Raw genomic sequence first — 25,320 nt, forward strand, 5'->3', positions numbered from 1 at the left:
TGGGACCTAGCAACTGCATTCCTGGGCATGGTCCAAGAGAAATGAAACAGCACGGGGGAGGGAAAGGGGTGCTTCACAACAACCTTGTAAACACGTCCTTCAGTGGACAAAGGATCCCAAAGCTGTGATGTACACAGAGCGGAGGCAGCTGTTCAGAAGGCTGAATGCACCACCATTCAATACACAGCCACTCTTGTGACTCTAGACAGCGACGCCCGAATGATAAGCGGAAAGCTCCGCCAAGTCGCACACTGAACAATTACATTTATCTAGCATGTTGGCATTGAGTCTAAAAGGATGAGGTGGCGACGACAGCTCAGTGGTTTGCTAGAGGTTTGATACCGGCTTCTGCAGCACAGGAGGCACTAACATTGCGTGCTAGTCATGCAAAATGGCGCCCCCAGGGAGACTTAACCAAGCACACAACAGGTCTGGATCAGTTTCTCCTAATTGCATTCTCCAAGCTCCGTGGGCCACACCTATAATCCCAGGACTCGTCCGAGGCGGGAGACTGCTAGTTCTAAGCCAGCCCGACAAAATGTAATAGTGGAGAATATACCCAGAAAGTTGAAACAGCACAAGAAGTGACTAGATTTAAATATCTGTAAAGACCCGTGTTAGGGGACAGAGCAGAGGAGGTCTGCGCCTGGCTTTGGCGGGGGGAGGGGGCGGGGTCATATTGATTCCAGGGGGCCACAGGCCGTGCACTACTGAGTCCGCCATCCCGGCGCACCACCGATGACAAGCCCAGACGACTAAGAAATGACACCATGCCTGCAGAAGGCTTGGAGTCCTGAGAAGTAGAGGCGCACGCTGGGAGAAAGGCGCCACCCTCAGCCCAGAAGCTTGTACAGGAAGAGACGCCTCCAAAGCATCCTCGCAAGCTAAGCTCATGGCTGCAGCCGTAGCTTTACAGAGAGCTAGGGTAGGGTCTCCTAGAGCCGACCCCAAGGGGAGGGGAGAGGTAGGCGGGCCTACGGCCGCAGTACAGGACCACAGAGAGGCCTGGTGGCCGCTCCTAGAGCGGCGCCAGAAGAGCGTGAACGAGCGGGCGGGGCTACGCAGGATGCCGTGATACCACCGAGAGCCAGGAGAGAATCCTAGAGCGGCACTGGAGCGGGTTTAGAGCGGTGGGCGGAGCTTGGAGCGCTCGGCAGCACCACCGAGAGGCTGGGGAAGGTAGAGCGGCACCAGAGGGGCGGGCGCCTTTAGGAGCGGGAGTGGCGGGCTCAAGTGGGCATTGTTAACGGTCGCCCGCCCGCCGGTCAGCCTGCCTACGGCCACGTTCTGCCGGCGTCTGCGCTCGGCACCCATCAGGTACTTTCTGCGTGTGCTCGGTATCCCCGACCGGGCGAAGGCCGGCTTCTGAGTCGTTTCTCTGTGGACTCCCTCTGCGGGGTTGCGGAGGTCCTGGAGGCGGGGAAGGTGGGCAGGGCTACCTAGCGATGCTCCTAGTTGCTGGATGCATTGAGCTCCTTGTCCTGCCGGGTCCAGCAGCACCTTGATGGACCTGAGTTCTTAGGTCCGCTGAATTCAACTAAGTTGCCTGAATCACTCGCACCTACTCCTGTGCACAGGCCTGTGAAGGGAAGGAGCAATAAGATAGTCGCTGTGGTCTTCTCTGTTTTTAATGACTATTTCAGTTTTCAATGAGGATGATCCTTGGTGAGCAAACACAGACACCTGGGTCCCGCTTGTCATTCCTCTCACCAGAGTGAGTGTTTGAATTGGTACTGAGTGATGCTCTAGACAGGGACTCTCAGGTATCTCCTGAGCTGCCCCACAATCAACAAACACTTTTAGATGCTGATAGTTGCCTGGATCTTGGACTCTGAATCCAGATAAGAATTTTATCTGCTGGGTTACATATGTGGGTATTTGTATAATGCTTAAAAGGAAAAAATACAGTGTGTTCCCAACGTGACAGTTTTGTTTTTTGGAAAAGTGTGGGAGCCCTAGATGGAACTGCCAGCATAGCTCACCCCTTTGGGCCTCCTGGGATAAAGGGGATCACAGAGAGAGACTCATTAGTTACAAGAGGCAGCCTTTAGGGGTGTGATGGGGTTTGCTGGCTACTGTGAATTATGAGGACAGTGCCGAGTTTTCCAGGCTCAGAACCAGGCTGTGTGTGATAGAGTTACTTCTTGCTCCAGAGTATTTACGCAGTCCCGATGTGGGCAGGTAGAGAGGATAACGAAGAACAGGGAAGGTTCTGTTTGAGGGGGTTGGAAAATGGCCGTTGGTCCATTGTAGGTAGGGCTTTCTCTGGGATGAGTGAAAACCTTGTCTTCAGGCCAAGGAGTGTCAGTAGCTGAGTGAGAGAGTCACTCAGAGAGATGAGCATGCTGTGGACAACAGTCTCTGAGCTCAGTTTCTAGGCCTGGGGCTAGAGCTCTGGGGAGTCCACTTTAGTCTGAGAAGCTCTTCCGGTGAGCAGCTGGGAAGACAGTGGAGGGAGAGACTGCAGCACTAAGAGCTGCCTTTGACCTGTTGTTAATGCTTTTGCTTCCAGAAGCAAGAAGACCATGGTTCTGTCTGCTTGATGAGGCTTCGTAAGCAGGATGTGGTGAGGTGTCCCTGACAGAGTGAAGTCCCAGAGGAGCAGCCAGGCAGCCACTGGCTGGGAACCCTCAGCCTTCCCTGGCCTCCAGGGGGTTTCCTGCTTCCTAAGAGCAGCAATGGAAAAGCCTGCAACTAGGAAAAAGAAGAGTCAGGCTCCAAAGGAGGAGGCAGGTGCACAAAAGGCCACTGTCAAAGGAGAGAAAACATCAAAGGGGAAAAAGCCAACCAAGAAGCCAAGAAAGCCTCGTAAACCCCGAAAAGAGCGTGTCCTGAGTCCTGAAGACGAAGCTCATATCTTTGATGCCTTCGATGCCTCGTTTAAAGATGACTTTGAGGGTGTCCCTGTGTTTGTTCCTTTTCAGAGGAAGAAGCCCTATGAGTGCGGTGAGTGCGGACGGATCTTTAAACACAAGACAGATCACATTCGCCACCAGAGAGTTCACACCGGAGAGAAGCCCTTTAAGTGTGACCAGTGTGGAAAGACCTTCAGGCACAGCTCAGATGTCACCAAACATCAAAGAATTCACACCGGCGAGAAGCCCTTTAAATGTGGGGAGTGTGGAAAAGCCTTCAACTGTGGCTCCAACCTTCTGAAACACCAGAAAACGCACACTGGAGAGAAGCCTTATGGCTGTGAGGAGTGTGGAAAATCCTTCGCCTACAGCTCCTGCCTCATCCGGCATCGGAAGCGTCATCCGAGGAAGAAGCACTGAGCAGGGCAGTCTACAATTGTGGCTCCTTGACAGACACCTGATGATGGTCCAGAGTTGTTCTGCAGTGTGCTCACCTGGCCGCCAGTCTCTGTCATTGAAAGGAAAATCTACATGAGACAGGAGAGCCCACAGAGGCTTTCTGCCCTTCAAATCTACACCTAGTGGTAACACGGTGCTCCCCGGAGCTTCCTGAAGCTCCAGCCATTTTCAGACTACTTTATGCTACTCAGGGCCATCTCTGGAACAGCTTTGGGTCGCTGAGAACTTTAGAGCTAAAGGGACACCCCTGTTGGCAAGGGCCCCTGCCTTTGCTGCCTATCTGCACCAACCATGTGCTTTTGTCTCTTCTTTTGAAGGCGTCTGGCTCTGCATGCCCAGTCCCATGCAGCCTGCTAGGGCCAAGGAACCCTGAGGTGGATGCCATGCAGCACTCTGACCAACTCTGAGGACTAGTCCCCTTGGACAGCACCAAGTCCTGCTCATCTCTGTGCAACCGACTTCGGTGACCATTTCTCTTTTCTGGCTGAAACAACAGTCTTTGAGCTTAACCCCTGGGCCTAGAACTGGGTTGCACTGCATTCCCTTGTCCCAACCACATCTTAGACAAGTAGCCTGGAGCCATCCAGAGTCTCAGCAGACCCTTGCACCCTGGCATAGTGGCAGATTTCTTAGACTAGGTCTTGTAGCTTCAGAGTGCCATCAGCAGCTTCTGTCCACTGTACCTTGAAAAACAACCGCAGCCCCACCCCACAGCATCTGTCCATTCAGGTCAATTCCACTTCCTGCTGCTTAGCAGGGCAAGACCACGTGACTGTGGCTATCATCTGTCCCGAGTGCTCTATGAGGTCTGTATTCTAAAGACAGCAAGTGACTGCTGACCAGGAGGGTAAGTTGGGGGAAAGTTGGCAGAGATTTAGACATAAAGGAACAAATAATGGCTTTAGTCTTTGAGGACTCTGCCATGAAGAAAGGGTCCTCAGCCAGAAGTAGAGAAGGGCTTGTCAGTAGGTACAGAAATCATCAGAGAGGGCACTGCCCAGATGGTGCAGGTGGTTATGTTCCCTGTTAGGAATATGTGACCAGGTGTGGTAGTTAATCTGCGTGATCAACCTGACTGAATATAGAATTACCTAGGGGACACATAGGTGTGTCTGTGAGGGTGTTACCAGGGAGAGTCAGCTGAAGAGGGAAGACCTGCCTAAATGTTGGTAGCACTATCACACAGGCTTGGTTCCTAGATTCAAAATTCAAAAGGAGAAAGCTGGGCCATCGAGATGGCTCTGCAGATAAAGGCACTTGCTTCTCACAGAAGCCTGACAATTTGAATTCAGTCCTAGAACCTATGCAAAAAAAAGGCAACAGAGACCCAACTCTTCAGAATTGTCCTCTAACCTACCCCTGACCCCATGCAGACAGCAGCACTAGAGACAGACACAGAGATTTCAAAAGAAAAACTTGAGCATTTACCTGTCTGCTTCCCAATTATAGTAATGTGACCAACCATGTCACACTCTCTACCATGGTGGTCTGTATCCCTTCCATCCAGGAGCCAAGGAAACCCTCAGGTTGCTTTTTCAGACAGTTGCCACAGTGACAACTGTGTAATGAGGTCTGTTGTCCTCTTTCCAGAAGCTGAACCAACACTGTGTGTCTCTGGTGCCTCCTGTGGTGCTGACCTGGCCAGGTTTGCTGATGCACCAGGCTGCTTCTACTGCCCCTCCTTATGGGGCAGAACCTTCCAGTTAGAGGCTTTCCCACACTGCACTCTTCTTATGCAAGCTTCCCCAGGAGTATTTTACCAGTCTTGATCCCCATGGGAGAGGAAGGCTTAATCTAATATAAAAATCTAATAAAGTGAAATTGTGAGAAAATGGGTCTCAGCTGGTGTAGGGGCTGATACATGGCATACTTGGGCAGCATGGTCCTGGAGTGGAGGGGTTGCTCACACACTCCAAGGACATTGGAAACCTGGAGTGCTACTAGGTGGCAAGGCAGCGTCCTGGTCTCAGCCGGTAGCCCTGTCCTTAAGGATGTGTGCTAAGGTTTTAGGGTACAGAATTACAGTTCCCTCAGTATTGAGGGGAAACCAAAGATAGTATGTGTTCATACACACAGAGAGGGCCACTCCGCAGGGTGGCCCAGGGTCATTCCACATGAATTTTGTTCTTGTCTTTGCAGCCACACAGCCACTCACCTGGTCACATACTGCACAGCCCTTAAAAAGCGCACAGAATGAGTGGGTGTGGCCATGCGCTAACCAAACATGACAGAAAGGTGCTGCCATAACTTGTTTGCCAACCCATTTGTTTTATTGTTTATTTTGTTGAGATGGGGGTCTTACTCTAACCCAGGTTGTCTTGGGTCTCACCGTGTAGCCTGAATTGGCTTCACTCAGTCCCGCCTAAGCCTGTGGAATGCTGGAGTCATAGACATGAACCATCAAACATGGCTAAAATAGATGCAAAGTACTCCCTGGAGGTCTGACTTTTACTTTGTTTGTTGGTTTATTTAAGACAGGGTCTTGATATGTAGCTCAGGCTGCTGAGAACTAACTATGTAGCCTAGATTGGCCTTGAACTCACCATGATCCTCTGCTTCAGCTTCTAGAGTGCTGGGATTTATAGGCATGCACCGCCACACGTGATTTCTGATCCCTATTCTTAATGAGAATATAAGAGAGTTTGAGCCACAGAGAGCTTGCAGACTTGTGTCAAGCCTTCTGTAGGCTTAGCTCTTCAGAGGCTGGTCAGAAAGCTGGCTCAAGGACATCTGGATCCCTGGGTGCAGGAACTGGACTGGAACAGTTTGATGTTCCAGGAGAGTGACAATGTGGACACAGACTTTACAACAACCAAGATTAGTCAGACACAACCCAAGGCTGTTTGCATTGTTCAATTTGATTCAATTTGTACAGTGCTCTGATAACTCTTGTCATTGGCAGGGAGAAGTGTCACTTTTCGTGGATGCATAAAGAGCCCTTAACTTAAGAGAAACAGAGCTGGTCCCAGCTCAGCCACTTCCTAACTGAGCCACATGGACCCTTTCTGGATTAAATTACAAGTAATCTCTTCTTTTATATCTTTTCCACATTTTAAGATGTATAGGACAGACTCAGACAATGTCATTCAGTCAGATACTAGCCCCAGGTTGGCCCTGAGAGACACTTTGGCAGTGCCTGGGTGGCAGGGTTGAGTTATCCTCCCCCTCCCCCTACACACACACACACACACACACACACACACACACAGGTTCATGATCACTGTTTGGCTTGTGTGGTCTTGGGGATGGAACCCAGGGTTTTGTGAGTGCTAGGCTGGTGCTCTGCTACTCAGCTATACCCCAGCCCAGGTTCTTTGAGTTTTGTTTTGTTTTGTTTTGTTTTGTTTTGTTTTGGAGTAGACTAGACTGGCCTCCACTCACCAAGACCCACCTGCCTCTGCTTCCTAGACTCTAGAATTAAAGGCCTACAGCACCACACATAGCCAGAGAACCATGTTTAAAGCCAGTATCTTGATCCACGAGAAGAAAGGAGGAGAGAGAGCATGAGTCTGTCAGCTGCAGCCTCCGCCTTGCCTGGATCTGGCAGTGTTGGATGTACTGCTGAACCTTGTGTCTCAGTGTCCTGTCATCCAGTAGGAATGATGGTGCCCAACTCTGAAGAATGAGCTAGAATTCTGTGACTTGGTGTATGAAAGTTGAGGTGTAGCCAGGAGTGGTGACACACATCTCCAGTAATCTGGAGGCAGAGGCAAGCAGATCTCTGAGTATAAGGCCAGCCTGGTCTATATAGCCAGTTCTAGGATAGTCAGGACTATGCAGTGAGACCCATGTCTCAAAAAAAGAAAAGAAAAGAAAAGAAAGTAAGTCCAGGTATTGCACTGACTTGTGCCTATGGTTTTAGTGATGCAAAGTTCTTCTTGTGTGTTGGCATGCTTTTACATTGTTTTGTGACTATTTGTGTGTGTGTGTTTGTTTACCACATGCATGAAGTGTTCTCAGAGGCCAGATGGTCTCAGATGCTGTTGGATCCTCTGGAAGTGGAGTTACAGTTTAGTCATCTTGGAGGTGCTAGGAACCAAATCCTGGTCCTCTAGAAGAGCAGCCAGTGCCTTTAACTGCTGGGCCATCTCTCCAGCCCCTTTTGGCGTTCTTAATGAGAGCAGATACTCATTCACACACATGGAAGGCTAGCCTGCAAGCTAGCAGCCCTGGGTGTTCCCTACCCAAGGGGGACAGCTGAATTCAACAAAGTCAGCATGGAAAACAGTGAAAATAAATGCAATTCATGAAAAGACATACAACCAAACCAGCAGGAGGAGGTCATGGGACAGCCCCAGCAGAAGGAGGAGCTTGTCAGACTGCTGCTTGTGTTGTCCTCTAAGCACATGTGCGTGTGCTTCTGGGTCTCGGCCCACACCTAGCCCCACATCCCTCTGTACCCTTCCCTTTTCTTTGGGTAGCCAACAGAACCAGTTTGCACTTAACCTACCTTTCCTTTAGTGCGCTGTCTCCTAGCGAGTGAGGAACTGTCTCTTGTCATTTACACAGACTGTTCTTTGTTTTTTCTAGGCTGCTAGAGCAGATTTCTCCAGTAAGGAGCTCAGAGAACTCAAGAGAGTCAGTCTACCTCTACCACAGAGCACAGCAGAGACCCACTGGGTCATGCTCGAGGGAGGCTGTTATCACAGAATCCATTGACAACAGGCAAGCTGTAGGTGGATGAGCTCAAGGAGGCCTTTGGTCACCATGTGGTGACCACAGGTCACTTTTGCTTGTTCCCACCCTGAAATTCAAGATGGCCACATCACAGCATTCATGAGCAACCATTAGTTCTGGCTCACTGAAGCCTATGAAGAGTTCCCAGCACCAGCGTCTACTTCAGTGAAAGACATTGTGAACAGCCACCCAGGAACACAGGAAATCTTCAGAACCTTCCAGATGTCTTAAGATGTGTCCTGGAACAACTAAGAACACTCCAGCAAAGTCCTGGGATTCTAATTACAGAAACATAGTCAACTGCAGCCAGAGATGTCTTAGAAGTCCAAGGCAGTCCATTTATTAGCACCTCAGCTGCCATGCCCAGTGAGCCTTGTCCTGCAGAGAGAGTTCTGACAGCACAGCTGCTGCTGAGCCTCACTTAGAACAGAGAGCACTGCCAGGGCCTGACAGCAAGCAAGTGAACGAGAGCTCTGAGCTGTGGTAATATCTGTTCCTTCAGCCTTCTCCCAGCCAAGAGAGAAGGCGGAAGCCACCTCAAGGAGAGTCAGAAGTAGCTCTGGGCTAGGTCTAGGACTCTTCTATTTGAGGAGACCAGTGGGTTAGACTTGACTGGCTGCCTCCCTCTGTTTCTGGAAGTCTGTAGCTCCAGATCACATGTGGGCTCCTTTCCTCCTGACCTTGGATCTATCATCAAGACAGTGATTTCCTGTGCCAATGAATTGGGACATTAAGATGCCCTGAAAAGGAAGGCAGAACTGGGGCCCTAGGAAGAAAGGCTCTGTACCCTGACTCAAGGGACAGATGCTCTATGGCTTCTAGGGAAGACTCAGGGGAATGGGGTCACCTCTGGTGTGAACCCCAGGTTCAGTGCAGACAAGGAGACTGGTCTATGAGCCACATTTACCTTTAGGCCAAGCGATGGTGCCCACCTTCAGCCTGCCCTTTTCAGTGCCTAGTGCCTGTGGAGTTGGGTGTTTGCTTTCTCCTGGTTCCTTCTCAAGGAAGACAAGTGGATTGACCACTTGACTCAAATCCTGTAGGACTAATGCTTTCATGTGGCAGCTCCCAGAAAACATCTAGGTGAGGCTGTTTCCCCGCATCCGGGCCTGCAGTCATTGGCTTTGGACCTGTAGAGGGTTCCTGGCACCTACATACTGGCAGCACCCCGTTGGCCTGTCCACATCTCACCTCGGCCACATTATGATCGGGTGGAATCTCCTCTTTCTTGTATCTGGCTGGTGCAGACACCCATGTGTCCTAATGCCTCACTGCAGTGAGTGGTGCGTTCCCCTTAAACAGCTGCAGCTATGGCTGTTGTGTTGTAGCAGACGCTGTCCCCAGTCTGGTGTTGCTGTTTGACATTTGTTAATGCTCACATCCATGTAATACCCTTGGTGCTGTGTCAGTGTTGTGCACATTGGACTAAACATTCTGCTTTGTTGTGCACTTGGTGGCTTCCTTCGTATATGACTCCTCTGCTCCATGGACAGTGGCACTGATGCTCCTGCACGCTGCCTTCCAGTTGCTGCCATGGTTCTGTGAGCAGGTGCTGTTGGTGCTGCTCCTGGACATCTATTTTCTCATAAAAGTAAATGTGTTTCCAACTTGCTTACTGTGCTCTGTTGGGTTCCCTACAGTGTGGACAGATGTCCTCAAGGAAGCCACCAGCTTTCTCCACTGGAGACAGCTGCAAGACCAGTGTCCCAGCTAGTCACTGCTTCTTGGGAGTGTCTGGGATACTTCCAGTGACCAAGCTCATGAGAGTCTAACATGTAATTCAAAAAAGTCACCACTGCCCTATCATGGGTGAGAGTTGAGGTTATACAAAAGCAAGACATCGTCCTGCCTTTCTGACTCCAGATAATGGGATGCCAGGTTACAGTTTAGTTATTTGTTCAGTACCTGTAGTAGGGACCCTGAAGGAAACCTGGGAAGTATCCATTCATTCTTTATTTAAGGCAGTTCTCAACAAGGGGTGATCCTGCAAGGGACAATTAGCAGTGCCTGGGGACAGTTTTGTTTGGAGGATGCGGTGAGAAGAGGCAAGGATTTACTAAACCTCACAGTACACAGGTCAACCCCAGCCCAGCAACAGGAGCACCTGTGCCGTGTTACTCAGGAAGCCAGGGACTGAGTTAGGCTTGCAGGCAGCAGAAGTACTAGAGAAACCCCGCTCTTTCCTGACCCATTCTCTCACAGCCTAACCTTAGTCTCACAAACTAACCTTGAAATGAAGTAAAAGGGTCATTTGAGCTTGAAGGTCCTAGAGTAGCTGGGATAAAAATAGTCCCCTCATCTCAAAAAATGGGGTTCGAGGGGTAGAGCTGGAGGTGTAACTGAGTGAAACATACACTTGGCACCTTTGAGACCCTTTGTTCCAGGTGCCATCCACAGAATTGTCAAAAAAAAAAAAGGGGGGGGTGTGTGTCTGGAGAGATGGCTCAGTGATTAAAAGCACCAGTTGCTCTTCCAGAGGACGAATGTTTGAGCCTCAGCACCCACCTGGCAGCCCACAACCATCTGTAACCCCAGTTCTAGGGGATCTGTGTCCTTTTCCTGCTCTCCACAAGCCCAGGCATGTAAGGAGTACACAGACATAAATAAGCAAAAAGTCAAAAGTAGATCCCTCCCATTGAGAAGTGTCAGTGTGTCCGGGACACTTGGAATGACATCCACGTTCTGGAGAGTGATGGTAGTTAGGGCTGCTCTGTCTGTCCCTTGCTTCCCACATCCCACCCTGCCTGCTGTGGTCCAAATTACTGCTAGCACTTCCCACACCTAAGACCTCTGCACGCACTGTTTCTTTTGACTATTACCTCCCTCTCACCTCCCTCCTTTGCTAGCACCTCCTGAGGTTATCTTGGATATCAAGCCCCCACTCTCCAGGCGTCCGCCAGAGAAGACTGCTGGGCTTGAGTATGAGCCAATAGAAAGTCTTTATTAGCCAGCCAGCAACCTCACTATGTGTTCAGGATGCCATTGTAGCCTCAAGCCTTTCTCAGGGTGAGCTGTTAAGCACAGAAACCATACCTTGGATTGACATACCTCAGTTAACAAGAACAGTTAGCCAAAAGCAGAGCTGCCGAAGTCAAAAAGCAAAGTTAGTATGTTTAGAGACTTTCTCAGAACTATGGACTTTGCTGAACTACGTCTTTGGGGTTTTGTTGTTGGTTTGTTGTTTTTTTTTTTTGGGGGGGGGGGTTGTTTTGTTTTGTCCAGTGGTGATGTCTATGTGCTGTTTGGTGACCTGAATGGTACTTTCATTATGAAGTCAGTATAGATAATGCTAAGGACCATTAATTTTACCCAATTGTTACATAATTGGCCATATAGTTTAAGATGCAGGGCCCCACCATTAATACAATTAGAATAAGCAAGGCCCAGGCAGTGCTGATAGTGTGAGGGCTGAAGAAACTCCTTTTTATGCTAGGTATCCATCTTGGTACTCAATAGTCATTTGTCTCTAACTCCAGTCCCTAGAATATAAGTTCTCAAGTACCCTGACTCACTCACTCCCACCCAGAAATGTACAGCCATGACCATCTACTTATTATGACTTTTTTGGCTACTATAACCCACTTATGCAGACATTCAGGCCTACTTTGAGGTCGCCCCTGACTACCTAACCTTGGCAGAGCAGCACAGCTCCTGGCTTGCTTGTGCAGACACTCAATGTGGGTTTTGCCATTACAGATCCTTCCCTCACCCCTTTGCACAGCAGTCTCTAGTTTGGCTCAGAGACTGGTGTCCTTCTAGTGGTTTCAATAAATTTATAACTAATTATAATCCAGATTGAGTCTGTGGTCTTTTCCTGGAGTGTCTTGAGCTCCCTAGCATTTAGGGGCTCATCCAGGATCCTTGGGAGATCCCAGACCCAAGTCAGGGATCTTGTGATAGTCCCTAAGTGGAAACAAGTCCAAGGTGAACTTGGAGCCCCAGGGGAACTCCAGACTGCGATCATCACAAATTTGTAAATGCCCAGCACTCATGAAACAGAGGCAAGCGGCTCTCTGAATTCCAGCCCAGCCTGGTCTACAGAGGAAGTTCCAGGGTATCCAGGGCTACACAGAAAAGTCCTCTCTCAGGAGTGGGGTTGGGGGATAAAATTTATAGCCAATGCACATTTGAAACCCAGACCAGTTGGTGAGTTGTTCTGATCTGGAAGTCCTGACATCTGGGAAGACAGGGGAGATGGGACAAGATCATAGATTTCCAGGGACAAAGCAGGAGACCTCCTCCTGTTCTCCTGGTTCTGCTGTATGGGTGAAGGTGGCCACCACATGTCTGTCTGGTCTCCTCTGTGTGGACATTCTGTCTTTTTAAGTTGTTTGCTCTTGTCTTATGGCTTTGTTTACTAATGTGCTTATAAGCTTTGTTTCAGACATGGGAGCCAGACCACCGCCCCAGCTTACTTTGTCTCTGTCCCTCTCATTGATTCAGTGAGCCTGCTGTTTAAGTCTCATGGGTTTCTCACAAATGGTTGTCTCCAGGCTTGCTTTATTCTCTGCTTGCTCTCATCACTGGAGTCAGTTCTGTGGAGATTCACGTGTCTTTGGGATATAGATAACATTGAAGCGCTGCTCTATGCTGTCCTGCTGTATTAAAGAACCTGGCTATGGGGTGGTGTCATGCCTTGCCTGGCCCAAGCATGCTTGTTTAAAGTTTTCTTTAGGATCTCTGTCTTGAGTCAGACAGGCCTCCTGCCTATGTCAGCAAAAGGAAAAAACAAACAGCCCAGGAAAGACACCAGGTGCTTTAAAACAGCTAAAAAGTAAACTGTCCAATAGAGTTACAGCTACTTACCTCTTCTCCTTTCCTTGGTTTTACTTTGCTCTCGCAGACTTTTGTTAAAATACAAACTTATCTCAAGACTTGTAAGACTATTATATAGACTTTCTGTGCCTTAAGATTTATAAGTTTATTGGATATGGTTAAAAACCTGTAAACACAAAAGCAACCTGATGCCAACACTTTCTAAGTTCCCACTAGTGTCTTGTTTTTATAGTTTTCTGTTTAATGTCCTCTAGGTTACAGCTACTTACATTACTCTGCAACTTGATGACCTTATAAAGAAAAAAATATCTATGAAGCTTTTCAGGTTGTCTGCCTCCATCTGCAGACACGCAAACTGGTTATGGAGTAAATGAAACCCTCTGTTTAAAATCTCTCACCCTTAATCCCAGCACTGGGGAGGCAGATTTCTGAGTTCGAGGCCATCCTGGTCTACAGAGTGAGTTCCAGGACAGCCAAGGCTATACAGAGAAACCCTGTCTCAAAAAACCAAAAATAAAAAGTTAATATTTCTTCAAAACCAAGGAGATAGACAAGGTCATTAGACCTTCATGCCAGTATCCAGTCACTCCTCCCAGCTAGTTGTATGCAATGAGGACCTAACTGCATGAGGCCTCAAAGTTTTCTGGAAAAACTAGGGTGTGCAGGCTAAAACTGGGTAAAGGCTGCACCCAGTTGTCTAACATCCCTTAGGAGAAACTTCTTACAACAAATGGTATTTTATTTGTTACTGTTATGTCTCCCTTAAAATTTTTAATTAAAATTTTTAATCAAAAAAGATTTATATACAAATTAAAATGGTCAAATGTAATTACAGATATCTAGCTCTGATTTCTTCCCCCTGTTTTGGATCTTGTTAGGAAAAAAACAAATGTTCCCCCACTCACGGTCATGGATATTCAGGGTTCTTGATAAAATGTAAACTTTGTTTCTCTCAGGATCTGAAGGACTATTGGGGGGTGGGGGGGATGACACGGTTGGGGTGCTGTAAAATTCCAAACAAAAAAATTCTGTAATGATCAAGATTTACAAATTCCTAGGGTTATAAAAGTCTACTCAGGTTAGCAGAAACTGACTTTAAAAAGTATACCTAACCACTTATGTCTTTCTTAACTGTGTTCAATACTGATTTTAAAATAACATGTTTGGTAACTAAGATATGTTTGATAATAAGGTTTATTAACTCCTTAGGGCTATTCAGGCTAGCAGAAACTGACTTAAAGATGTAGGTCTGGCCTTTTTTGTCTTTGCTGACTTTGTTAAACATTAGCTATTTGGATGAATTGAGTCATAATAAAAACTTTAATATAAAAAGATTTTTAAAAAGTAAGACTCCCAATCTCTCTTTGGACTGTATTTATGGTTTAAAGTTTTATATAACTGTTAGAGGATTTTCAGTTAAATCTTCAATTCAAAATTTTAAGGATAAAGCTAACCAGAGATAAAAATATAAAATCCTAATCTTGTAAAAACTGATGAATTGTGAACCATTAAAGATAATTAAGACATGCAGGTTAATGGTTAGCCACCTTCTAAATGGTCAAATTCTTTAATGGGCTCAGAACTGTTTATAGTCATGCTAAGTACATTTAGAGAGTGACAAGTTTTAGCCTTCTGTATATGATCGCAAACTTCAGCCTAAAACAAAGAACTAAAATCAGTAATGGTGAGAGAGTTCTGCCAACTGCTGGTCTCTCAGCTGAGAAAACAGTATGAGGGGTCTTCTAAATACAATCACATGGGCATTGCAGGAGATTTGATCACACTGTGAATGCCAATACTGTGTTAGTTACTGGGAAAACAAAAACCTGTTTCTAGTTGTGGTGTAGCTCAGCCTTAGTACGCACCTTTAATCCTTCTGCCTGGAATACAGACACACCCTTAGCACACACCTTTAATCCCAAACAATGAAGGTAAAGTTAGTTTGTAGAAGGAAGCACCCATGTTTGAAAGTGATGTCTAATTGAGTGGCAGACAGTGACTGCCACTTTGTGTCAGGGAAAGAGTTGAAAGAACTCTCAGGAGAGAGAAAAGGGAAAGGATCTAAAGGACAGGCAAAGAGAGGAGGCAGTTCTACAGGGACGGCTTTACAGAGACAGGCTGCAGCGAGAACAAGCTAGACAGGTGAAGACAGAATGAGCCAGAGAATGAGAAGGAGCAAGAAAATTAGACATATTGCCAAAGTTAGGATGAGGCCAAGGAGAACAATTCGGGGTGGGGGGGGGGGTGCAGGTTGAATCAGTCATCTTGGAGAGAAGTTTGAGCCAAAACAGCTGAGTTGAACCAGCCAGTCAGAGATCAGAAAGAGCAAAAGAAGGGTGAGCTTATTCAGTAGTAAATCTCAGAGGCCGAAAACATTCTAGGCCTAGATAAGATTGTACAAAGGCTAGAAACTTACAGGACTAAGCCTAGAATGAAACCAGGTACTTGGGAGCTGCAGTAGTTACTTTAACTGAAGTGATTTTGGCCCACATACCTGGTTTCATCTTTCAGTGACAGTTACAGATGAGTACCTGTGGATCAGGCAAGAGGGTGGCAGGACTGACGGCAGTGGGTTTCTCAAACCAGACTTGGTAGTCCAGGAATAGGGCCTGGTACTGGGTCACACAGCCAGTGTTTTGGTTCCTCAGAGGGCACTCAACAATGTGGAATGCTATAAGATCCTAGCCCAGAGTTAACTTGTTTGTTTGATTGATTGATTAGACAAGCAGAAGCTGCCACAGCTCTTAGACAGGTGGGCAATCCTGTGGTTACAGGGTCCAGTCCTTTGGACAGGTATGTCACAGGGCACTTTCATGGCCCCAAGTTTAGGGTTTAAAAACCCCTTTGTAATGTTTATCACAGTGGGGGTGAGCTTTGGGGTCATGTGTGCTCAAGCTACGCCCAGTGGGATAGAGAGTCTCTTGCTACAGATAAAGATGTAGAACTCTCAGCTCCTCCGGCACCATGTCTGCCTGGATGCTGCCATGCTTCCCACCTCGGTGACAATGGACTGAACCTCTGAACCTGTAAGCCAGCCCCAATGAAATGTTTTTCCTTTATAAGAGTTGCCTTGGTCATGGTGTCTGTTCACAGCAATAAAACCTTAAGACACAGATGAAAAGGTTTTGAACATCTGGAAGTGCTAGGACTGGAGCCAGGGCCCAAATACTTGCGTCTCAGTCAAGATTAGGGGCGCAGTGTCCCCCTACTGTTGTGCTGGTGTATACAGGCCTTGCGATTTCCACAAACTCTGGCATCTAGAGGAAACAATACCTAGCCACACCTAGGAATTGAGATCTGAAGGATGGCACCAATCCTCCTCTGAGACAGGGTCCTTTTGCCTCCTCACAGCTGGTAGTCAAAATACGTAGCCTCTGATGTACAAAGTTGGGCTTTCTTAACTGACATTCTGTAGCCCAACTCTAACTCTTGCAACAGTCCCTCAGTGGCCCCTTTATAACTTATTTTCGTTTTAGAGGCTAGGAGGAGGTATGGCAACAGTAAATAAAAGTTATAGTGTAAGAGTATGGTCCCAGGACACCTCTGATGGAAGGGCAGGATGTCAGCATGTAGTGTCTCATCAAACGGGTTTGAAGAATTTTTACATCCTTCAGGCAACCTGGGCCAGGTAAGTTGCCTACTGTAACCTCCCTCTGGCCCTGTCCATGTAAAAGCATAGATGCGTTGTCTCACCTTGGTCCACAGGAGGCTGAAGAACTCGGCTTTCAGGTGCAAGGCAGAGCACACCAGTTTCTCTGGAAGAGTCAGACTCATGAGAATCAGAGGTGCCAGGTTTCTTCACAGGCAGGAGAGGTGTGTTCCAGGGTGACTGACAGGGCACCAGGATGCTGGTCTCTCTAAACCAGGCAGTGTGGACTGCAATTTATCTTTGTGATTCCAGGTTCATTGGCTATTGTGTAATCTGGATGTGGGTGGCTGAACTGGTTAGTTGAATTATTACAGCAACTTGGTGTTGGGCCAGGCCTCCAGGGTTGCTTTCTGCCTATACCCCTGGAAATCTTTGTTGTCAATGTGCAAGATGGTACAACTGTATGCTTTGATTGGAGGCAGAACGTTTAGCTAGAAATTTTTCTTCTGACAGAGGGCAGGACACCAAAATTTTGTGGGGTATGTGTAAGTTTAGCCGCATCTCATCATCAGAGAAGGTTATGTCGGCTTTCAGTTTATGCAAAAGGTCTTGTCTCTCAAATGGTTCTCTAATGTTAAGCACCCTTTGAGCTACCTCCAGCAACTGGAATCTATACCTTTAACAATTTTAACTTTTGTGTTAATAAGCTTTTTTAGCAGCTATCTTTACTCCTTCAAAAAAAAAAAAAAAAAAAGACCTAGTAAAAATTATTTAAAATCTCTGCTTTAGTTAGGGTTTCTGTTGCTATGAAGAAACACCATGACCATGGCAACTCTTATAAAGGAAAACATTTGATTGAGGCTGGCTTATAGTTTCAGAGGTTCGGTTCATTGTCATCATGGTGGGAAACATGGTGGTGTGCAGGCAGACATGGTTCTGGAGAAGGAGCTGAGAGTTCTACATCTTGTTCCACAGGCAGCAGGAAGTGAATATCTGAGACCTCAAAGCCCGCCCCCTAGCAACATGCCCAACAAAGTCACACCTGTTCCATCAAGGCCACACCTCCTAAAAGTGCTACTCTCTATGGGCCTGTGGGAGCCAGTTTTATTCAAACCACCAAAGTTCCCTTGGTCAGTGTTGGAAAGAAGGGAAAAATTTATTCTATTGGGGGCTGCACTGTCCAATAGTGAGTCTCCTGCCCAGCATGAGGGGTGGTTTTTCTCCTTTTTTTTTTTTTTTTTTTTTTTTTTTCAGAGAATGAAGAGACTTGGTTGAAAAGGAGACATAAATCATGGAAGAAAGGAGCAGAGCTTCCTCTTTGCTCCTTCCTTTGTCCTGCTAGAAGCAAAGCAGGCTGGGGAGCAGAGGGAATGTCCATCAGAGAACAACCCCCCCATCCCCACCCCACCCCTGTGCATTCTGCTTAAATGGCAGGGGTTCCTAGATGAGAGTCCTGACCTTCCCCACCTCCACCCAGGGAGCATGAGCAGGACAGGAGAAGGCTTTTTTGGTTTCTCTGGGCAACCTGGCAGAGCCAAAAGGATTTGAGTCCTCAACAAAAGGCATGGTTCTTAAGCTGGGGGTGGGGTGAGTGTCTTACAGCCACTGGTCAATACTGGAAAGCAAAGCTGGCAGAAACAAATTGAAAGGCAGGCAGAGACACACACATACAGAGAGACACACAGTAAAGACAATAGGGTGACCTCCTCACATTCTAAATGCTTGAACAGACAGGAGGAATTCAGTGACATCTCACACAGATCCTGAACACAGACACATCCGACCTTTCCCATATGTTCAAACAGAAGGCAGACTTACTTCCTTAGTGACAGACCAGGTGACTTTCTAATTTGTTTCCTGTGACTTCCTGAGCCTGTGCAGGCTAAGCAGACCTTGAACATTTCCTACCATAGGCCTTATCGGCCCAAACAGAGACATCTGCCTTGGCTGTAGCTGTGCGTTTTGACTTACTAGTAATTGCAAGCTGCCAAGAAATAGGAACATCAGATTGGCTGCTGTTCTGTTGCTACCCTGCGATACTGCTCTAGGGATGGGATTGTGGGGTTTTTTTCTTTATATTTGCTGTGCTGAATATTAAACTTTGAGCCTTGATCAGAACACAGTCTTGGCTCCTTCTTCCCTCGTCCCCCGTCCTTTTCCAGCACTCCTTTCAGGTGATTCCTGCTCGGCCATAGCTGGCAGTAAAAGGCAATTCCGAGTGCAGGTAAGTAACTATACCCGCAGGCCCTTACCCAATGCCACCCCACCTAGGACAATCACAGCACAATGGGACAGGGCAATACAAAAAAAACCCAAAAAACAAAACAAAACAAACAAACAAACAAACAAAAAAAAAAAACAAAAAAACATGCTTTTGTTCACAGCCTAAAAGGGCTGCTTCAGGCAAGAGGAGCAGGGTTTTTTTAAAACTAACTTCGGAAAACTTCTTAGCTCAAGTAGACTCATGTTGTCCTTGGTTCCCAGAAGTAGGAATGGTAAACATACAAAGTTGAAAAAAAAATTGAAATATGCTTAAAAGATCATTACACTACAGACCTGAAAAGGTCCTGATATATACTTTTTCTTTGTGGGCTTTAATCAAAGATGCTTTAGACCCTTGCCATGAGTCTCAAAAAAATTAAAAAAAAAATTAATTAGACAAGCTAAAGAAAAATTAGGAAAGTTAAAAAACCGGGTGCTGGGGAACAGTTATCAAGGCTGCTACTATGCCTCCCCCCCCCCCCGCTTCTCTGACAAAATTCCCCCCAAAAAGAAAGAGATAAAGAGCTAGACCTTAAAGAGAGAGAAAATGGGTTTCAAAAAAACACTTGTCCCCTGTCTGGGACACTTTGACAAAAGAGAAAGAAAATGGAAGTTGAGAGACATCCTACTTCCTCTCTGGTTCCTACTGGAAAAATCCTTAGTTCTGGTTCTGGTTCTCTTAGGTAGGATATCTGGGTCCCTTTAGTGACACATCTAGTTCTCTTCCCTCTGTCTACTGTCTGTCCTTGGTGCACCAATATGGCCATGTCTGTCAATTTATGTCTGTTTTTGTTTCATTCTTTAAATGATTGTTATTCTGTGTTTCATGTTAAATATATGTGTGTGGGGAACTGACAGAAGGCAGCTATCATCCTTGCAGTCATCTTGAGCCACATACCCTGACAAGAGACTTGTTTTCAACAGCCTACAACAGCTGAGCACACTCTGATAACATCTTGTTTTATATACCTAGGATTTTCCCTTGGGTGTGTGTGACTTAAAGGTGTGACTTAGAGATGAGACTTAAAGGCTTGACTTAAGGGCGTGACTTGAGAAGTCAGACTTATAATAGGGGAAAAGCAAACAGAAGGGACTGGAAACTTGGAACTTGGAGGCACTAGGGACTAGGAACTAGGAACTCGAGACTTGGGACTTGGACTAGGAACAAGAAACTTGGAAAGAGAGAAGAGAGACTTGAGAATAAACAGGACTGAATCACACTCTGGTCTCCATTCTTTGCATCCACCCTCACTCTCTCTCTTGCTGAACCCTTGACCTTCGGACCAGAGCAGCAGTACGAGCCCTAAAAATTTAGCCCCCAAAGCTTGGGGCAGTGCGGGCTCTAACAATTTTGGCCCCCAAGCTTTTGGCAGTGCGGGTTCCAACATTTGGCAGAGCAATCCCTGGTATATATATATACACACACATATATATACATATACATATATATATCTTTATCTGCTGGATGTCCACCCCTTAATTTAGTTTTAAATTGATCAGGAAAACAAACAAACAAACAAACAAAACAAACAAAAAACCCTGCACCTATAGCTGAGAGTCAAACACAGCTAGAAAAGCCCTGCTAGGGGCTGATTGTCTACACAAGCCACTCTTAAAGGGGCCAACAGCTTCTCGGCTTCTATGATAAGAGCGCTAATGGCTTTTTCCTAGAAAAATCTCTGTGATTGTGTTTATTGGGTTCAACAGTTGACAAGGTGCTCTTCTCTTAAAATTACAACTAAAAAAAAAAATAAGTAAATAAAAAACTTTTGTCTGGTCTAAATATATAAGATGTGTATAGCCACTTCATTTTTGTTTCTGACTGGTTTTAAAACTATAAATATGTTCTATATGTTTTGATTATAGAATATTGGCTTATAAGTTATTGGATATGATTAGAAATTTATAACATTTGGTAACAAAAACTTAACTTAAAACTAATAACTCGGGTTTAGAGTAATTCTAAACAACATGTGACATGGGCCAACCCAAAAAATCAGGTCTCTAAAGATACTTCTAAATTGAGATAATATTTTATATAATTCTTATCCTAAAAACTAGACTTATAAAAGATAAGATTTAAAACAATGTCTCTGTAATGAGATATTAAAAGCTACACTGTCATACATTCATATATAATAGCTGTCAGCCAAGCTTTATAACGTGAAAGAAATACACTTGATAATGATTTTAGAAAAAAAAAATAGATTGTTTACACTGTTAAAAACTGGGTTTTAGTTTCTAAAATTATGGTTATGCTCTAATATTACAAAGGAAACTTAAAATTATAGTTAAACTGCCAATATTCCATTAACTACAGTTTACAAATCCATCAAAAGCTCAAGATTTTTAACTCACCCATATTTATAATTAAAAAAAAAAATCAGACAAGTGGAGATTTACAAAAGGTTATTAAAACTAAAAACTTATGAAGACATTACAACCTGGCTCCAGCTGCCATTCCAAAATATAAAATAAAATCATTATAGATTTAAAAGATTAATTTTATGCTATTCCTTTACATATTGATGGTTACAAAATGTTTACATTTAGTGTCTACTTATAATTTTAAATAACCCATAAAACGATATTATTAAAAAGTTTTCCCTCAAAAATGGCCTATAGCCCTACATTATGTCAAAAATTTGTTTCTGCTTCAATACAAGAGGTTAGGGCTTTAAATCCTTCAGTGTATATTATTCATTATATAGATATCTTATTAGCTGATCCCTCTAAAGAAGTTTTACTACAAGCCTTTGCTCTGATACATCGAGCTTTAAAATCTTGGGAACAAAAGATTGAAAGACAATATCCTTTTCTTTTCTTTTTTTTTTTCATAAATAAAGGCTTTATTGGTCAATTTGGATGAATGACAGACTGATATAGGCTCAATTGTTTATTTAAGACCCCAGGATGACAGACAAGGCTAAGCTTATTGGCACTGGGCAACAGGAAGGGAGTGGGAAAGACCTGAAGGCTTCCAAAGTTTAAGAAAGCTATCAGGACGGGACGGAAATGTACTAGGAGCAAATCCAGGATGGAGAAAGGATCATCCAAAGCTGAAGATCTCTGAGAGTCTGGATTGCTTCTGGAGCTGCCATGGGCTTCTTGATGGGTCACTGTGGTCTCTCTCTGGCCCTCTCTGGCTACCACAGTTCGGTGTTCCTCCACGGTCCCATCTGGCTTAGTGATCTTGGTCACAGAGATGCTTCTGAAATATGATTTGGGCTGGGGTTGAAGAAGTGGACCCAGACCTTCCTGGGAAACCTCGGAGTCAAGATCTTTGTCCTCTTTGGCTCTAAAATGGGGACTTACAGGCCATGTATCATCCAACCTATGAAAAGGTCCCTGGGACCCCCAATCTGGAGCTGGTTTGGGGGATTCAGGTTTTGCATGACTCTCCAAGACCCCCTCAAAGATCCTGGGTTGGTGACTATCTGGGTACTTGAGCGTTGAGTCTCATAGTGTCTGCCCCTCCCATAGTCTCTCACCAGGAGTTTCTAATTCAGGACCTGGAAGTTCTGTACAAAGTTGGTAGGTGATTCTGGGATAGGAAAGGCCTTAAAACACTTTAAATCTTTAAAAAATCAATTTCTGTAGACTATTCCAACTATTCTGCAAGTTCTTTTATTCATCACTAACCCACTAGAAACCCATAGGTTCACCGTCAGGGAAATTCACACACCAGGAGAGTGGGAAGGCAAGATCCAGGCCTCCATCTTGCTGAAGATGCTATTAAAATCTCATACTAGATCATCAAAGCCAAAGTTGCCATGGAATTGCATCCCTCCTCTGAAGCTGAAGCTGAAACTAAATTCCTCTGGAGGCTAAGAATCATCAAACACATAGTTCTCTGGACCCCACACGCCTCTGTCTTCCTCATCATCATCATCATTGTTATCATCTCGAGTCATCCCTCCAAAAAAAGATATATGTGGCTCCAAGGGCCAGGAAAGCCGAAAAAGCCTCAGAAAAGATCAAAGATGCTCACTCCGGTAGGGGTACTAGAAACTTTGAACATCTGCAGCCCATGGGCAACATGAGACCGCCACCAGCTTATGCTACCCTGTCGGTTATATGACAATATCCTTTTCAATATTTGAGGCATCAGTTAAATCCTAAACAAATTGTGACACAAAAAATTCAAATAAAAAAGATAGTTTATTTAACTTTAAATGATTTTCAAAAGCCGTTAAGAAATGTTAATAGGCTAAAACCTCACCTTAAACTTGCCACATAAAAAACTTAAAACTGTTTAATATTTCTCAAGGGGAATACAAATCCTAATTCCCCTAGACAATTAACTGATGAAGGACAAATAACCTTACAAAAAATAGAAAGAAAACTACTAGCCAACAACAGATACATTGTATAGACTGACCAATTGTTGGCTGTTTCACAGCAGTCCTTCGATAAAAGAGACCATTAATGTAGATTCATCTTTCTTCATCTCCAAAGAAAGTTTAAACACCCTATTCTAAAGCTGTTACTATGTTAATACAAAATTATAAGACAAAAATCACAAAAGTATTTTTAAAAAGAACCTAATAAAATATGTATTCCTTATTCTAAACAACAATTAAATTGGATATTACAAAATACTGATATTTGGTCTATTGCACATACAAACTTTTTAGACAGATTTGATAATCATTATCCAAAAGACAAGTTATTAAAATTTGCCGCGATGCATACTTTTATATTTCCTATAAATTTACATATATAGCTGATAGAAAATACGTTTGCTATATTTACAGACAGCTCATCTAATGAGAAGACACCATATATAACTAAACTATATGTTTATTCTCTTGAGTTTCCCCCTGCTTCACAAATAATTAAATACATGCTAAAAGCCATTGTTTTTAAAATGTTAAAAAATCAAACTTTTAATTTATATACTGATAGACAATATATAGTTCATGGTTTATAATTGCTTAAAATTGTTCCTTTTTTAGATACTACTAATTCTCAAATTTTATAATTATTTATACAAATACAACTTAATTTAAGAAAATATACTATTCCTTACTTTATAAGCCATGTAAGGGCTCATCCTGGATTGCCTAGACCCCTTAGTAAGTACAATGCCACAATAGGTTTACATACCAGACAGATTATAGGCTTTACACAAAAACAATTAACCAAACAATCTCATTCTTTACATCACCAAAATAGTAATAGTTTGAGACAACAATTTGATATTTCTAGAAAGTGAACAGATAAAATTATAAAGACTTGTCCTCAGTGTTTTCAATTTCTTTATATTCCACACAATGGTGTTAATCTTTGAAGACTCATACTTAGTCAATTATGACAAATAGATGTTACTCATATTTATGATTTAAAAAAAAAATTAAGCCAGGTGGTGGTGGCGCACGCCTTTAATCCCAGCACTTGGGAGGCAGAAGCAGGTGGATTTCTGAGTTTGAGGCCAGCCTGGTCTACAGAGTGAGTTCCAGGACAGCCAAGGCTACACAGAGAAACCCTGTCTTGAAAAAACCAAATAAATAAATAAATATAAAAAATAAAAAATATACATATGATTATTGATACCTTCTCAGGCTTTCTAGATACAACTGCTTTAACACATAAAACAACTAAAAATTAAATTAGTCATTGCTTACATTGTTTTTCTATACTTGGTGTTCCAAATCAGATTAAGACAGATAATAGAACTGACAATTACAGGCAGACATTTGAGATATTTTGACAACAATTTAACAGTACCCATATTACTGAGATTCCTTATAATCCTCAAAGACAAGATATTATAAAACAGGCCCATAAAACTTTAAAACAATATCTTCATAAAATAAAAAAGAGAAAATCATATCCCCATACATCACAAAATTATTTAAATCATGCTCTTTTTATTTTAAAATTTTAAAATTTAGATGCCAAGGAATTCTTTGAGTGTCTGTGGCACCCTACAACTAGGAATACTTATGCCCAGGTCAAATGGTTTTTTGAGACAGGGTTTCTCTGTATAGCCTTGGCTGTCCTGGAACTCACTCTGTAGACCAGGCTGGCCTCGAACTCAGAGATCCGCCTGCCTCTGCCTCCCAAGTGCTGGGATTAAAGGCGTGCGCCACCACCGCCCGGCGCCCAGGTCAAATGGAAGGACATGCTTCCTGACATGTGACATGACACTGATCAGGTATTAATGTGGGGAAGAGAACATGTTTGTATATTTTCTACAAGATGCTGAAGGAGCATGCTAGCTGCCAGTGTGGTTAGTGAGACATGCTACTGCTGGGATACAGAATGATGCTGATCGTAAGCTTACAGACTGCCCTGACAACGATGATAGGGAAGCTGTAGTGGGCCTACATCCCTGATCCACCCCTTTTACATCCAACACTATGGGAAGGCCCAGAAGTTGTGGTAACGGTAAACAACACTAAGTTGATGGATATGCCTGCTGGGAAAAAAATTCACTCTCAGCAGAGAAATGAATTACCAAGGATTGGAAACTGGTGTCTCCAGATGCTTTTCAAAGCAGAACACTACTGGATGTCTGAGAGTATCTCCTTCTACACTACAGGGAAAAGATCTTGACACATGCAAAGATGGTTTAAATGGCATTCGCATAACTTTACCCACTGGCCTAGAGGCTGAGGGATACCAGGGATACCATATGTTCCTAATTGTGGGATGAGGGAATGCACAAATGTCACAATCCCCTGGAAAAGATGTCTG

At 44.6% G+C, this 25,320-nt stretch overlaps 1 protein-coding gene and 1 pseudogene across 2 annotated transcripts; one reads left to right on the plus strand and one right to left on the minus strand.

Moving 5' to 3' along the window:
• Positions 1-1,159: 1,159 nt before the first annotated feature.
• Positions 1,160-14,115, plus strand: Zfp41 (ZFP41 zinc finger protein). Of its 2 annotated transcripts, XM_076912287.1 has the most exons (4): positions 1,160-1,317; positions 2,513-4,161; positions 6,217-6,335; positions 7,845-14,115. In XM_076912287.1, the coding sequence occupies exon 2, from the start codon at positions 2,679-2,681 to the stop codon at positions 3,273-3,275; it is 597 nt and encodes a 198-aa protein (XP_076768402.1). In that variant the 5' UTR covers positions 1,160-1,317; positions 2,513-2,678; the 3' UTR covers positions 3,276-4,161; positions 6,217-6,335; positions 7,845-14,115. The 2 variants fall into 2 exon arrangements, with proteins under 2 accessions (XP_076768402.1, XP_076768401.1); XM_076912286.1 differs by lacking the exon at positions 6,217-6,335.
• Positions 14,116-21,474: 7,359 nt separating this feature from the next.
• On the minus strand, positions 21,475-22,547 carry LOC117719261 (HCLS1-associated protein X-1-like; annotated as a pseudogene).
• Positions 22,548-25,320: the final 2,773 nt, after the last annotated feature.

This window comes from Arvicanthis niloticus, chromosome 13 (assembly GCF_011762505.2).
Source record: "Arvicanthis niloticus isolate mArvNil1 chromosome 13, mArvNil1.pat.X, whole genome shotgun sequence".
NCBI lineage: Eukaryota > Metazoa > Chordata > Mammalia > Rodentia > Muridae > Arvicanthis > Arvicanthis niloticus.